This window comes from Myodes glareolus, chromosome 4, assembly GCF_982192425.1.
Source record: "Myodes glareolus chromosome 4, mMyoGla1.1, whole genome shotgun sequence".
Taxonomy (NCBI): Eukaryota; Metazoa; Chordata; class Mammalia; order Rodentia; family Cricetidae; genus Myodes; species Myodes glareolus.
The window spans coordinates 67,555,768-67,570,121 of NC_142029.1; the positions used below are offsets into that span (position 1 = coordinate 67,555,768).

The 14,354-nt window shown below is 39.4% G+C and overlaps 1 protein-coding gene across 1 annotated transcript; it reads right to left on the reverse strand.

Moving 5' to 3' along the window:
- Window positions 1–11,555: 11,555 nt before the first annotated feature.
- Window positions 11,556–12,503, reverse strand: LOC125388755 (olfactory receptor 8G50-like). The gene has a single exon (XM_048417069.3). The coding sequence runs from the start codon at window positions 12,501–12,503 to the stop codon at window positions 11,556–11,558; it is 948 nt and encodes a 315-aa protein (XP_048273026.3).
- Window positions 12,504–14,354: the final 1,851 nt, after the last annotated feature.

Genomic DNA, 14,354 nt, shown 5'->3' on the forward strand with positions numbered 1-14,354 from the left:
CTGATGTATTCTTTAACTCAATTTGCCAGTATTTTATTGAGTATTTTTGCATCACTATCCATGTGTGAGACTGCTCTGTACTTTGCTTAGTACTCTTTATGTGGTTTGGTTGTCAGTGTAATTGTTGCCTCATAAAAAGAGTTTGACAGTGCTACTTCTGTTTCTCTCATGTGAAAATTTTGAGGAGTATTGGTATTAGTTCTTCTTTGAAAATCTTGTAGAATTCTGAGATGAAACTATCTTTTCCTGAGTTTTTTTTTGTTTTGGAGACTATTGATGACGGTTTCTATTTCTTTAGCAGTTATAGTTCTATTTCATTTGCTTATCTGGTCTTGATACACTTTTGTTAAATAATATTTAAGCAGAAAAATTCAATATCCTTTATGTTTTCCAATTTTGTAGAGTACAGGTTTTCGAAATATGACCTGATGATTCTCTGGATTTCCTCCATGTCTGTTGTTATATCCCTCTTTCTTTTCTGATTGTGTTAACTTGGCTATTTTCTCTTTACCTCTTGGTTAGTTTGGATATAGATTTTCTATTTTTTTTATTTCTTGAAGAACCAACTCTTTGTCTCATCGATTATTTGTATTGTTTTCTTCTTTTCTATTTTGTTGATTTTAGCTCTCAATTTGTTCATTTCCTACCATCTAGTTCTCATGGATGAGTTTGCTAATTTTTGTTCTAGAGTTTTCAAATGTTCTGCTAATTCACTACTGTGGGATTTTTCCAGCTTCATTATGTAGGCATTTAGTGCTATGAACTTTCCTCTTAACACTGCTTTCATTATATTCCATTTATTTGGGTATGTTGTATAGTCATTTTCATTGAATTTTTAGGATGTTTTTAAATTCTTCCTTCATTTTTCCCTTTACCTATTGATGCTTCAGGTGAACATTCTTTAATTTTCATGTATTTGTGGGTTTTCTGGAATTATTGTTGCTGTTGATCTGATAAGATACATGGAGTTATTCAATTTTTTTCCATATATTGAGGTTTGTTTTGTTACCTAGAATGTGTTAAATTTTTGAGAAGGTTCCAGGAAGTGCTGAGAATAAGGTATATGCTTTTATATTCAGATGGAATGTTCAGTGGATGTCTGTACATACCTTATTTTATTCTAATTGTTTAACTTAACAGAATTAGGGAATGAATTTCTTGAGTAATTTCCAAATTGATAAAAAAGACTATCTACAAAATATTGAAAAAAATATGGAATATTGAAGAAAATTATTTATTCCCAACTTAATATAAGTGATGGGTGATGCTGAACTAAGCAGATCTGGGTTCATAAATGCAATATAACCAACCACAAAAAGGACTTATGGAATTTTCCGCAGGAGATATAGGATACTATCTGTGAATGAACTCTGTTTATAAAAGACAGTAGCAATTCTCCATGGCTATGAAGGTTAGAATCTACTTTTAACTCTGGCATATTTCTTCCAAAAAATCCTGTATTAACAATAATTCATACCTAGAATTTTTAATTTCTCTTTGTAGACTCTATCATCCTACAAACTGCAGTAGTTATTCCTTATTGCTAATGAAAACTATTCTTTGTTTTATTCAAGTTTGCATTTGCATTAGCATTTTTAGGGCAACATTGACATCTTTATTTCTCTGGCTGTCTGTAGACCATGGGAATCAAAATAGGTACAACAATGGTATAAAATACAGATGACAATTTACTTTGACACAAGTAGCTGATTGATGATGGATGAAAGTACATGAAAGGTGTAGAACCTAAGAAGACAACAATAGCCAAACTGTGGGAGCTGAGGTACTAAAGAACTTGGATCTTCTTTCAGTGGATTGATTGCAGAGGATACCTACAAAGATGAAGATATATGTTCTAAGGATAGTTATAGCTGCTAGAATTTTAGAAGGAGAGGCTTCCTGACTCAGCAGTAGTGGCTAGTATCTCACAGCTTTTTTAAGACAACCTATTACCAAACATTTAAATGTTGTTATATGCCATTACAACCTACATGTGACATATTGCAGTAGCAAAAGCACAGAAGCAGTAGAAGTGAGTTTTGCATTTTGGGCAGAGGCTGGCATTCTTCTCTCTCCCAAAGTTATGCAGCATTTTGGGAGTAATGATAATGGACTGACAGCAGTCAATAAAGGACAGACTGCTAAATAAGTAATACAGGGTTGTGTGGAGCTGAGAAATAAACAGAATCAAGGTTGTTATGCCAAGCTTTCCCATCATTCTAATAACATAGATTTCTAGGAAGGTAAGGATCAGGGGCTACTGGAGCTCTGGAGCACCCTTCTTTTTTTCAGATAATTTGGAAGCCTAAACAGATGAGTTGTAAAAAGAGCCATTTAAGCCTTTTGTCTGTGAGGTCCTAGGCCAGCAAGAGGCCCTTCTCCAGTACCAGGAGGTCCATCCAGAGGGGCAAGTGTGTGCCCACCCAACCAGCTGGCCACCCAGGGAACAGAGTTCAGGCACCCTCCAATCTCCTAAACCTTCTGGCCATTCAGCAGGGCTTCTCTTAGGCTACTGGATTTCTCTATTTATCCTATTCCAGCTTACACTCAAGCACCCCTTACCATCTGTGAGGTCCTAGGATCCCCCAAATCAGCCTGCTTTGGGGCTGAGATTCTTGGGACACAGTGGTGAATGCTACTGCTGCAAGGATTTATTTGTTCCATGTGATCCTGCACCTACAAAGCCTGTCCTTTTGTCTACTAGGTCCTTGGTCAGCAAGAGGACCTGCTCCTGTGCTAGGAGATTTCTGTGGAGCTCTAAGTGTGTGCCCGCCCAGCCAGCTGGATGCCCTGGGAACGGAGAACAGGCCCCTTCCAGTTCCCTAAACATTCCTGGGCATTCAGCAGGGTGTCTCCCCGGCTACTGGCTTTCTCTATTTACTTCATCCCATCATGCCACAATGATGAACTACTGTTAATCTGCAGGGTCCTTTGATCCACCATCACAGCCTATTTCAGGGTGGAGGGGATATAAGAGCCAACTTCAGTGTTGAGGGAACCTAAGAGAGGGCAGACCAAGGAAAAACCTCAACTACGCTGTTAGCCACAGCAAAGATTGGACCAACACGTCAAGACTGTCCTGAATGCATTTAAACAAAAAAATGGGCAGGCACCAATGCAAGAATTCTTCATACAACCTGAAAAGCAACATGACAACACCAGAATCCAATGAACATGCAACAGGAAGACTTGAACACTCTAATAAAGAAGAAATAAAACAAAACTACTTTAAAAGTAGCATTATGAAAGCAATAGAGACCCTTAAACAGGATGCGAAAAAAAACCCTTAAAAATGTATGAAAAGACTAACAAAAAGTTAGAGGAAATGAATAAATCCCTCAAAGATACCAAAGAAAACAAAGAAAAAGCAATCAAACAGGTAATGTAAAAGTTCAAGACTTGAAAACTGAAATGGAGGGATGGATGGATAAGAAAAATCTGGGTAAATGAACAGGAACTACAGAGACAAGTATAAACAATAGAATACAAGAGATAGAAGAAAGAATCTCAGAAGCTGAAGATACTATAGAGGAAATAAATGCACTGATCAAAGAAAACAGCAAATCCAACAAATTCTTAACACAAAACATCCAGGAAATCTGAGACACCATGGAAAGACCAAACCTAAGAATTATAGGGGTAGAAGAAGGAGAAGATTTACAGCTCAAAGGCCCAGAAAATATATTCAACAAAATTATAGAAGAAAACGTTCCCAAACTAAAGAAGTATATTCCTATGAAGGTATAAGAAGCATACAGAACACCAAATAGACTGAATCCAAAAAAAAACCCTTGCCATATAATAATCAAAACACAAAACATACAGAATAAAGAAAAAATATTAACAGCTGCAAAGGAAAAAGTTAAAGTAACATATTAAGGTAAACCTATCAGAATTATACCTGACTTCTCAACAGAAAACATGAAAGCCAGAAGATCTTGGATAGATGTGCTGCAAACACTAAAAGACAATGGATGAAAGCCAAGCCCACAAAACCCAGCAAAGCTTTCTTTTGTCACTGATGAAGAAAACAAGATATTTCAGGACAAAAACAAATTTTAAAAGTATGTAGCCACAAACTCAGCCTTACAAAGTATACTAGAAGGAAAACCACAACCAAAGGAAGGCAACAATACCCATAAGACAGACATCTGACAACCCTCCACCAGCACAACTCAAAGAAGGGAAACACAAACACTACCACAAAAAAAAATAACTTGAGTTAACAACCAGTGGTCATTAATATCACTTAATATCAATGGACTCAATTCACCTATAAAAAGACACAGGTTTGAGAATGGGTACAAAAACAGGATCTAACATTCTGCTGTTTACAAGAAACACACCTCAACCACAAAGACAGACACTACCTCAGATTAAAGGGTTGGGAAAAGGCTTTCCAATCAAATGACCCTAAGAAACAAGTAGGTGAGGCTATACTAATATCTAACAAAATTGACTTCAAACTAAAATCAATCAGAAGAGAAGGAGAATGACACTTTATTCTCATAACAGGAACAATTCATAAGGATGAAGGCTCAATCCTGAATATCTATTCCCCTAATATAAAAACACCCACATATGTAAAAGAAACCTTAGTAGAACTCAATGCACGCATCAAACTCCACACATTAACAGTAAGAGATGTAAACACTCCTTGCTCAGCAATGGATAGATCAACCAGACAGAAACTTAACAAAGAAATAAGAGAACGAACAGAGGTAATGAATCAAATGGACTTAACAGACATCTATAGAACATTCGTCACAAATAGGAAAGAATATACGTTTTTTTTCCACCTCCTCCCATTTCCACCTCTCCCCCACTCTCCTCCCTCTCCATCTCCAGTCCAAAGAGCAGAATTTAGATAGGTGGAATAGATAAAAAAGAATGCTGGGAGAAAGAAAGTAGAGTCAGGCAGACAAAAGGGCTCTTCTCTCTGAGACAGATGCTGGTTAGACTCGTGCTGGTAAGCCACAGTCAAGTGGCGATACAGATTATTAGAAATGGGTTGAATCAATATGTGAGAGTTAGCCAATAAGAGGCTAGAACTAATGGGTCAGGCAGTGTTTAAATGAATACAATTTGTGTGTTGTAACTTTGGGGTGTAAGCTAGCCAGGCAGCCAGGAGCTGGGCAGCGGGAACACAGCCTGCCGCTCCTCATTACAACACACAAGGCTGTTTTTAGGAACAGGAACCCATGGTAGTGCCAATTAATTTCTCCCAGGAGGCTCTGAAGTTAAGTCAAGTTCAGGGATGCAGGAATATCCATCAAGGACTTAAGGGGATTGGTTTGAGTCAAGGTAAGATGAGACCTGAGCACTTTAAAGGGGGGTACTTTTTGGACCTGATTGGGGGCAACAGTAAATCCTCCTTTTCTAAGTATTGTGAGGGCCTGGGTTAAAAATTCCTATAGATGGGTCCCTGTGCTCCAAGATTATATCATTCATATAGGCATAGGCAAGAGTGGTATCAGAGCCAAGCCAGGCCCCAAGAGTGTAGCCAGCTTTTGTTGGCAGAAGGATGGATTATTGGCTATTCTTGGAGCAGTATTGTTCATTCAAATTGCAATGGGATAAAAAAGTCTCTAATATCAATTACAGCTAGGGAATACTCTGAGTATATTGCAGGAGTCCAGGAACCCCTTAAGGTTGTGCCCACTTACTTCATTCTCTCATTTACTTTGCAAAAGGCCAGAAGCATACACTAGGCTCCAGATGCCCTTTGAATAATAAATAACATGTGTTTCAGGGGCTCATGAAATGGCATATATGTCCAAGTATTATCTGTTTTTCCACCAGAAAGTGGAGTGCATCAGTTTGGGTTTAATTAATGGCCACTGCTCTACCTAAATGGGGCTTCCTGGCTTCCACCTGATGGGCCACACATGAGGGTCAGTGGCCTCTAGGATTATTGGTACACTTGAGTGGACTTTCTGTGTTTATCCAGGTAGTTATTGAAAAACCCTTTTCTTTGACCCATTTTAAGTTGTATCCATTTCTTTGTGCTTCTTTCTCATCTGCAGTGTCCTGATAAAAGACCCTGTGGTCCGTGGTGACCACAGCGTCCATTTGTCCTAGCTTGTCCTGTCCAAAGAATATGTCTTTGAAGCTCTTGGCCACCACGGGATGTATCTTTCCTTGCTCCCCATCAGGGCTAGTCCACCTCATGAGGGCGACCGTTTTCTTGGATACAGAGTTCCTTCCACCCCTAATATTGGGGGTCCAGCATCAAGCTCCCAATCAGGAGGTACCTCCTCTTCTCGGAGCACTGTTCTATCTGCCCCTGTGTCAACTAGACAGTGAAACGTTTTTTTAACTATGAAGACATTCATTTCAAGATAGAGTCCCTCACCAGGGGGACAGTCCAGTAAGCCTGGGTCAACCTAGTACGGGGCAAGGGATGGGTGGATAGCTTCGATCCCCCTGGCTAAAAGGTGGAAGAATGTTCTGGGCATTCTCTCTTAAAATGCCTCCCCTGCCAACATTTGAAACAGGTCCCTCCTCTCAAGGCTGTGACGTTCTTTAATCTTGGGTTGCTAATGCCTGGTTAATAACCTCAGTCATTGCTGATGCATGGGCTTGAATGGTTATTCGGTTATTGAGCTTGAATGTCGTTGTGTACCCACTTTCTGGGAGGTCACTATCCATCTGCTCAGGGAGCCTTCCCTCAGTCCTGCACAGGCTATACGGTGGACTGCATTCATACCCTCCCAAACTAACAGCTTCACAAATTGGTCCTGGAGGTTTCCTGCCGGCAATTTACGGTGGACACTCTGCTGGACCTCGTCTATAAAGTCTGGCAAAGACTCAAATGGTTTCTGTCCCACTTCAGCTATGGGGGACTCTGTGAGTCCTTCATCCAGTTTGTACCATGCATTAAGTCCGACCTAACTCACCTGATTAAAATATGGGCTAGGTATTGCTGTCTGTTGTACCCCATCTGCTGTCCCCACCAGCCTAGCATAAATGATCAGTATCATGTGCAGGGGTTTCCAGTTGGCCTCCACCTGTATTCTTTTTAAAGAATTCCCTTTTAAAGAAAGCACACCATTTAATGAACTGAGAGTTCGTGAGGAGAGCTTTAGCCACATCCAGCCTGTCCTTTCGTACCCATGGACGGTGGGTAATGTCCTGCAGTAGGGTCTGGGCCCAAGGACAGTTTGGGCCTTCCTCGGTTACCACTTTTCTGAGCTCTTTGAGACCTTTCACCTCTCATGGGTATCACTCTAGTGACCTACCAGGTCCTGAGGCCAGGTTAACTGTATAAGCTTAGGGCGGGGAGGGGGAAGCCGTTCACTCCAAGATTTGAGTATTCTCGCAATTCCCTCTTAATGAGATAAGCCTCTGCATAGATTGCCTCTCCCCCCTCCTTCACCCCAACCACCCTTACTTCCTACCCTTTACCTACCCCATCCACCCCGTCCCTTGGTCTAAGTTAAGTCTGGTCATAGTAGTCCAGGTCATGCAGGTCCCTCCCCATGCCCGCATAGGGCAATGCTCCCTCCTAGTCCAAGGCACAAAAGCTGGGGCCCAGGATCCTTTGGGGAGCAAGAATTGAGAGCATAACCATACTGATGAATATTTTGCATATCACCATAGAACCTTCATCTGGCGTTGGATGGAGATAGAGACAGAGACCCACATTGGAACACTAGTCTTAACTCCCTAGGTCCAAACGAGAAGCAGAAGGAAAGAGAACATTAGCAAGACCAGAGGGAACCTTCATCCGACAATGGAGGGAGATACAGACGGAGACCCACATTGGAACACCGAACTGAGCCCCCCAAGGTCCAAATGAGGACGAAGAAAATGAAAAAGGAAATCAGGACCGCGAGGGGTGCGATCACCCACTGATACAAGGGGACTGATCTAATGAGAGTTCGCCAAGGCCTGTTGTACTGGGTCTGAACGAGCACGTGATCCAACCAGATTCTCTGAATGTGGCCGGATTCTCTGAGTATGGCTGGCACGGGATCTTTCTGAAAAGCCATTGACAATGACACTGGGACTTGTTTCCTCTGCATATACTGGATTTTTGGGATCCAGTCTGTTTGGATGCTTACCTTCCTGGACCTGGAGGGAGGGGGGAGGAACTTGAACTTCCCACAGGGCAGGAAACCCTAACTGCTCTTAGGGATGGTGAGGGAGGAGAAGAGGGAGGGGGGGAGTGGGAGGGTGTTGGGAGGAGGGGCGGAAATGGAAACTTTTATAAATTAATAAACTTTTATAAATAAAAAAAAGGAAGAATCAAGAGCAGTGACTTTTTCTTCTGTCTTAACCACCAATGTGCAGTTTGGTTAATGTGCTTTTTGTCAAATTTAGCCCATTCCTTTTCTTCTTTGTCTTTTGTGTTTTCTCTTATTTCTCCAGGGCCTTTCCCTGTCTTCTTTCCCTCTGTGGGCCCCTGAGGCTGGGGTTGGGATGTTGTATCTGGGTGAAAGGACATTCTAAGAGCTGTGATTGTGGAATAGAATTTCGGGTGTGGCACAATACCAAAATGTTTTTTCCCTTCCTATGGCTAACTTCTCCACCCATACTCAGGTAGTCCAGGAGAAAAGGTTGGAGCTGGGGATACAGGTGGCCAGGGTAACAATCTGGATTTTGGGGATCCAGTCCGTCTGGACACTCACCTTCCTGGACCTGGAGGGAGGGGGAGGAACTTGAACTTCCCACTGGGCAGGAAACCCTGATTGCTCTTAGGGATGGAGAGGGAGGAGGAGAGAGAGTGGGGGGAGTGGGAGGGTGTTGGGAGGAGGGGCGGAAATGGAAACTTTTATAATTTAATAAAATTACAAAAAAAATTAACTTGTATATAAAATTTTCAAAAAATTAAAAAAAAAAACAATAGTGTCCCAGGTCTTGACAGCATTATCACCAGACAATTCAAGACCTCTGGACTTAACCTTGAGCCACAAAGTCTTCCAAACCACCTCTTCGTTAGAAGAAAAACAATTACCCATACTGAAGGTTTCATTTCCCCTGAAAGACCTCTTAGCCTCGGCAGAAATCTTATTCTTTGAGCTCTACAATTGGGCACCAGTTGCTGAGTCTTAGCCCACCTGGACGAGGATGAACTGGGTCTGAGGAAAGGTAAGTGTGCTGATCGCCCATGCCCCAGCCTCCCTTGATCCAGGAGACAGTAAGAGGCAGCAGGGAGGGACTCATTTATTTTTGCACAGTAAACATCTTTTAAAGCAAAAACTGTAGGGCCATGAGGGCTGGAAAAGGTGTCAGACAATTCTTGTAGAAGTTACCAAATGCACATTCAGGAACCCTACATTTGCCTATTGTCCACTAGCTATTCATGTGCTGACATCATCTTGCCTGGTTCTGGTGTCCAATCAGGTCTTGGTGTAAACAACTCAGTATCCATTGTTTGGTGCCATGTTAGCTGCCCATTTGCACTACAAATCCACATTATAGTCGTCTTAAAAATCCAGAAGACATTCTGACAGGTACCTCCTACTGAAAAATGCCCAAAAATTTCACAATAATTAACCAATTTTCTTTTATGACATAAAAGTTTTCTTTTATATCATATCTAATCTGAAATCTATATATTTAAGAACTCATGCCTCAGCTGCCCAAGTAGGTGGGATTATAGGCAAGTATCAATGTACCAAAAGCCTAATTTATTTGTCTGTGTATTTGTATACATGCAATGTAGTTGTATGCACATGTGCATGCATGAGTATGTGAAGGGTAAAAACATACTCTGGTGTTGTTCCTTAGGGTGTCCACTTACTTTGATGCAAGGTCTCTCACTGACTTTTAAATTGCCAAGTAAGCCAATTTGGGTATCCAGATTGTTCTAGGAATCTAACTGTCTCTAACTCTGAGTGCTTTAATTACAATTTTCAGTCCTCACTACTTCTGAAACTTGGTTTGAAAATCAACTCTAATCCTGGTGCTTATAAACAAGAACTTTAGTAATGAATTGGGTTTTCCATTCATATTTTTTCTTTTCTTAAGATTTATTTATTATGTAAACAGTGTTCTGCCTGCATATATGCCTGCATGCCAGAAGAGGGCACCACATGGCATTGTCGATATTTTTAAGCCACCATGTGGTTGCGGGGAAATGAACTCAAGACCTCAGAAAGAGACTGCTCATAACCTCTTCTTGTTGACCTAAATATTCTTGATAATTCTTGATATAAATATTGAGGGAATCTGAAAATAGCATACTGCCCTATGACCATGTGTGTAACTTTTAACATCTAATTGTTTAAAACCATAGCAAGCACAATTTTAATAAAATGGTATTTTAAATTCTTCCTTTAAGTAATACTAAACTTAACCTAGACTTTCTAGAACAAGAACATGCAGCAGTTTCAGGTATCATTGTCTAACCCATATTTTTCCTCCAAAATTGCTCATGAGTTCATGAATGAAGCTTACCATTATTCAGAAAAAAATAGTAAACTTATTTGTCTCCCATGTGAATAAGTGATACAAATTGATGCTACAATGAAGGACTATAACTTCTGAATATGAAACTCAGAAAGGAGAGAAAACAAAACAATATAACTCTATATTAAGAAGAAATATGACTATAGAATTATAGGAAAATGAGAGGAGTCATGCAGCTGTGCCAAGAATATTGCACAAATAACCATAAAAGGCATTGTTCCTTGCTTCCTATTTACCATTGCCTTTAAAGTTTAAGATAGTGTAAACTCCTTGTGGGTGGGTGTTGGGGATAGATGCTTGCTCGTTCTAGTTGCCCAAAACTGAAATAACCACACAGAAATTATATTAATTAAATCACTGATTGGCCCATTAGCTCTAGCTTCTCATAGGCTAACTCTTACATATTAATTTAGCCCATTTTTATAAATCTGTATATCACCACTAGGTCATCGCCTACCAGCAAAGTTTCAGCAAATCTATTTCCAGTGGTAGCTCCATGTTGTCTCTCCAACTCGACATTCTTCCTCCCATGCTATAGGCCAAGCCAGATTCTTTATACATTAATCAATAAAAACAACATATAGACTGGAGGACCTCCCCAAATGGTGGGATGATGGTAGAGCCTGTCCTCTGCTTACATATGTACTAATATAGGGCTGTTGTATACATTTCAATAATCAGAATTTCACAATATTAATATTTCATAACTTCTTTTATTTCAACTGCTTCACTTATGGAATTATTAATAGCATTTTTGAATCATTTGCTAATTGAAAAGTAGGACCTTCTACAAATCACTGAAGCAAAAAGTATTGCAGAAATTATATACACCCATTTTAATAAAGCTATGTTTGTCTTGCCTAAGCAGAAGTTGGTTCATATATGCAAATATAACCAATCAAAAAAAATGCTGATGGAATTTTCAGGAGGTGATGTAGGATGCTATCTTGAATAAAATCTTGTTATACAAAAGGGTGGCATTTCTCCATGGGTATGAATGTGAGATTCCATGTTTAGTTTTGGTACATTTCTTTCTAACAACCATGTGCTAACAATAGTCTCAAATATATTTACAAATTCCTGAATGTAGGCTACATCTCCAACAAATTGCCAAAGTTATACTCCATTGCTAATGAAAATCATTCCATGTTGAGTGAAAAACGTATCTTTTGAGTTATTTTTTTTAGGGCAACTTTGACATCCTTATTTCTCAGACTGTAGATCATGGGATTCAACATAGGCACGACAATGGTATAAAAAACAGATGACAATTTACTCTGTCCCAGGGAACTGACTGATGATGGCTGAAGATACATGAAAGCTGTGGAACCATAGAAGAGAGCAACAGCCAAGATGTGGGAGCTGCAGGTGCTGAAGGCCTTGCATCTTCCCCCAGTGGATTGAATGTGGAGGATGCTGACGATGATGAAGATGTAAGAACTAAGAATGGTCATAGCTGGTATAAGAATGTTAAATGAACCAAGGGACCATAATAGTACTTCATTGATAAATGTACTAGAGCAAGAGAGCTCCAGTAGTGGGAAAAAATCACAGAAGTAATGCCTTATTGTATTAGACTTACAGAAGTCCAATCTTATCGTGAAGATAGCATAAGCTGTGGCACTAAGGAATCCCATACCATATACCCCAGCAATCATCCACAAACAGACTTGATAGGACATGGTTACATTGTAAAGCAAAGGATTAGAGAGAGCCACATAGCGGTCATATGCCATTACAGCCAACATGTAACATTCTGCAACAGCAAAAACACAGAAGAAGTAGAACTGAACCATACATTCTGGGTAGGAGATGACATTCTTCTCTGTCACAAAGTTCACCAGCATTTTGGGAGTAATGACAGTGGACTGACAGCAGTCAATAAAGGACAGACTGCTGAGTAAATAATACATGGGTGTGTGAAGCTGAGAACTAAACTTAATCAAGATGATCATGCCTAGATTTCCCACAACCGTAACCAAATAGACTCCCAGAAAGATGAGGAATAGGGGTAATTGGAGTTCTGGATTCTTTGTTAACCCATCAAGGTTGAATTCAGTCACTGAGGTGTGATTTACTTCTTCCATTCTCTTCTGGAAACTTGATGTAAGAAGAAAATTCTATATAAAATAGAAATTTGAGTGCCCATTTTCCTATTGCACAGTAATTTTGAACAGAATTCAATTACTTTTAGGTATCCTCAATCAGCTGTCATCCTATGTACTAACTGAGCATTCAGAGATTTTGTAGTCCTGGAAAAAGGAGATATACAAAGAAATAATCAAACAGATGATTGCATACTTGTGACTTTGTAATAAGAACTATGTGTACTGGTCCCCATTTCCTACTAAATGCAAAGCATTTTAGCACCCATTACAAGATGTTTCAAGTATTTGCCATGTCTTAGTAAAAGCACCTCTTTTTTTGTTAAAAAATATTTTATATTGGTAAATTTAAAGTATTATAAAAATACTTCAATATCCAAACTCATGTCAATGGCAAATAAATTTAAGCATTAAATATAATTGTTCACTGTCTGTTATTTATTTTAAGCAGTGAACTGTCTTTTCATACCTCATATTACTGTGGTCCACAAGCATTGAACAATGAGAGCATGACTGGTGAAATCTCTAGGCTAATATTCTGCCTGCAAGCTTTTGTGGATCTTCCTTTTGAATACTCACTGTAAAACATGGTGAAATCACAGTGACCCTCTTTTTCATAGTGGGATTCTTGCCAAAATATCCCAACCATGTATAAATAATTCACTTTGCATAACTTCATTCTGTACTGGCAACTGAATGATCTGTTCACAAATTATAGGGCTGAGATGTTATCATTCACTCAGTCAAACCCTTGTTACCATACTCAAATCTACATAAAGTTAGTCCCCTAAATATCCTTTATAACAGGATAACCAACTAGATGAGAAACCTTGCAAATAGCCCACATAAGAACTTGAAAAGACAGTCACAGAGTGGAAAAAAACAGCATTTCTCCTTTACTGATAAACAGAACCGGATAATCTAACAGCCAACTCAGGAGAGTGTAGCCTACTGGTTTTTGCTCTACTGTAAATAATAAATAAACAAATAAATAAATAAAATAAAAATGAAAAATTAACATTTTGTATTTAACTCTGAATATGTTTGTTTGACAAAAGATCTTAGTTTAGGAAATTAACTGTGCCTTTACCCCTAGAAATACAGAAAAATGATTGGATCACTAAACCAGCTCCAAAGAAAGAAAGATATTCTCAACTAGGATCCAGGGAGTATAGTACCTTGTTTGGTCCAGGGTCAAGTGTCACTGCTTTATTCACACAGCTCTTGATGGTTGTCATAGTAACCACAACACAAAAGATGAACAAGCAACAGAGTGCTCAGAGAGTGCAATGGTGCTGCCGTGTTTTTCTTTCCTTTTTCTACACGTTTATCAAAAACAAGTGTCTAGCTTAGCTAACTGAACAAATGTACTTAATGCAAATTTCCTCTCCTCTTAGAAATTATAACCATTCCTCTATTTATCCACCTTTTTATATATGCCTGGGCACATCAAAAACACACATCCTCTGAGACCTAAGTAAGACAGGAGCCTGTTTATTCAGTCTTATCTGTTTTATTGGCTCTAAGAAACTCATGTTTGGTATGGTATCATTGTTATTTGCCAAAGAATTGTTAACTATACCTGTGTAACTATATAAACTGAAAATTTTGTGGGATGGAGAGATCATTGGGAGGACATCTAAAAAGATTTGGGGAGAACATAGGAAGAATAATGAATGAGAAGATGTATGTGAGGTGACTTATTTTTTTTCAACCTCTGATATCTTTAGTCAGTAGCTGCTTGCTGTAGTGGCCCATCTGATCCTGAGGGGACAGGGAGACTGGCACCCCATGTAAATCTCGATATTATACCAGTAAAGAATGAACTCAATC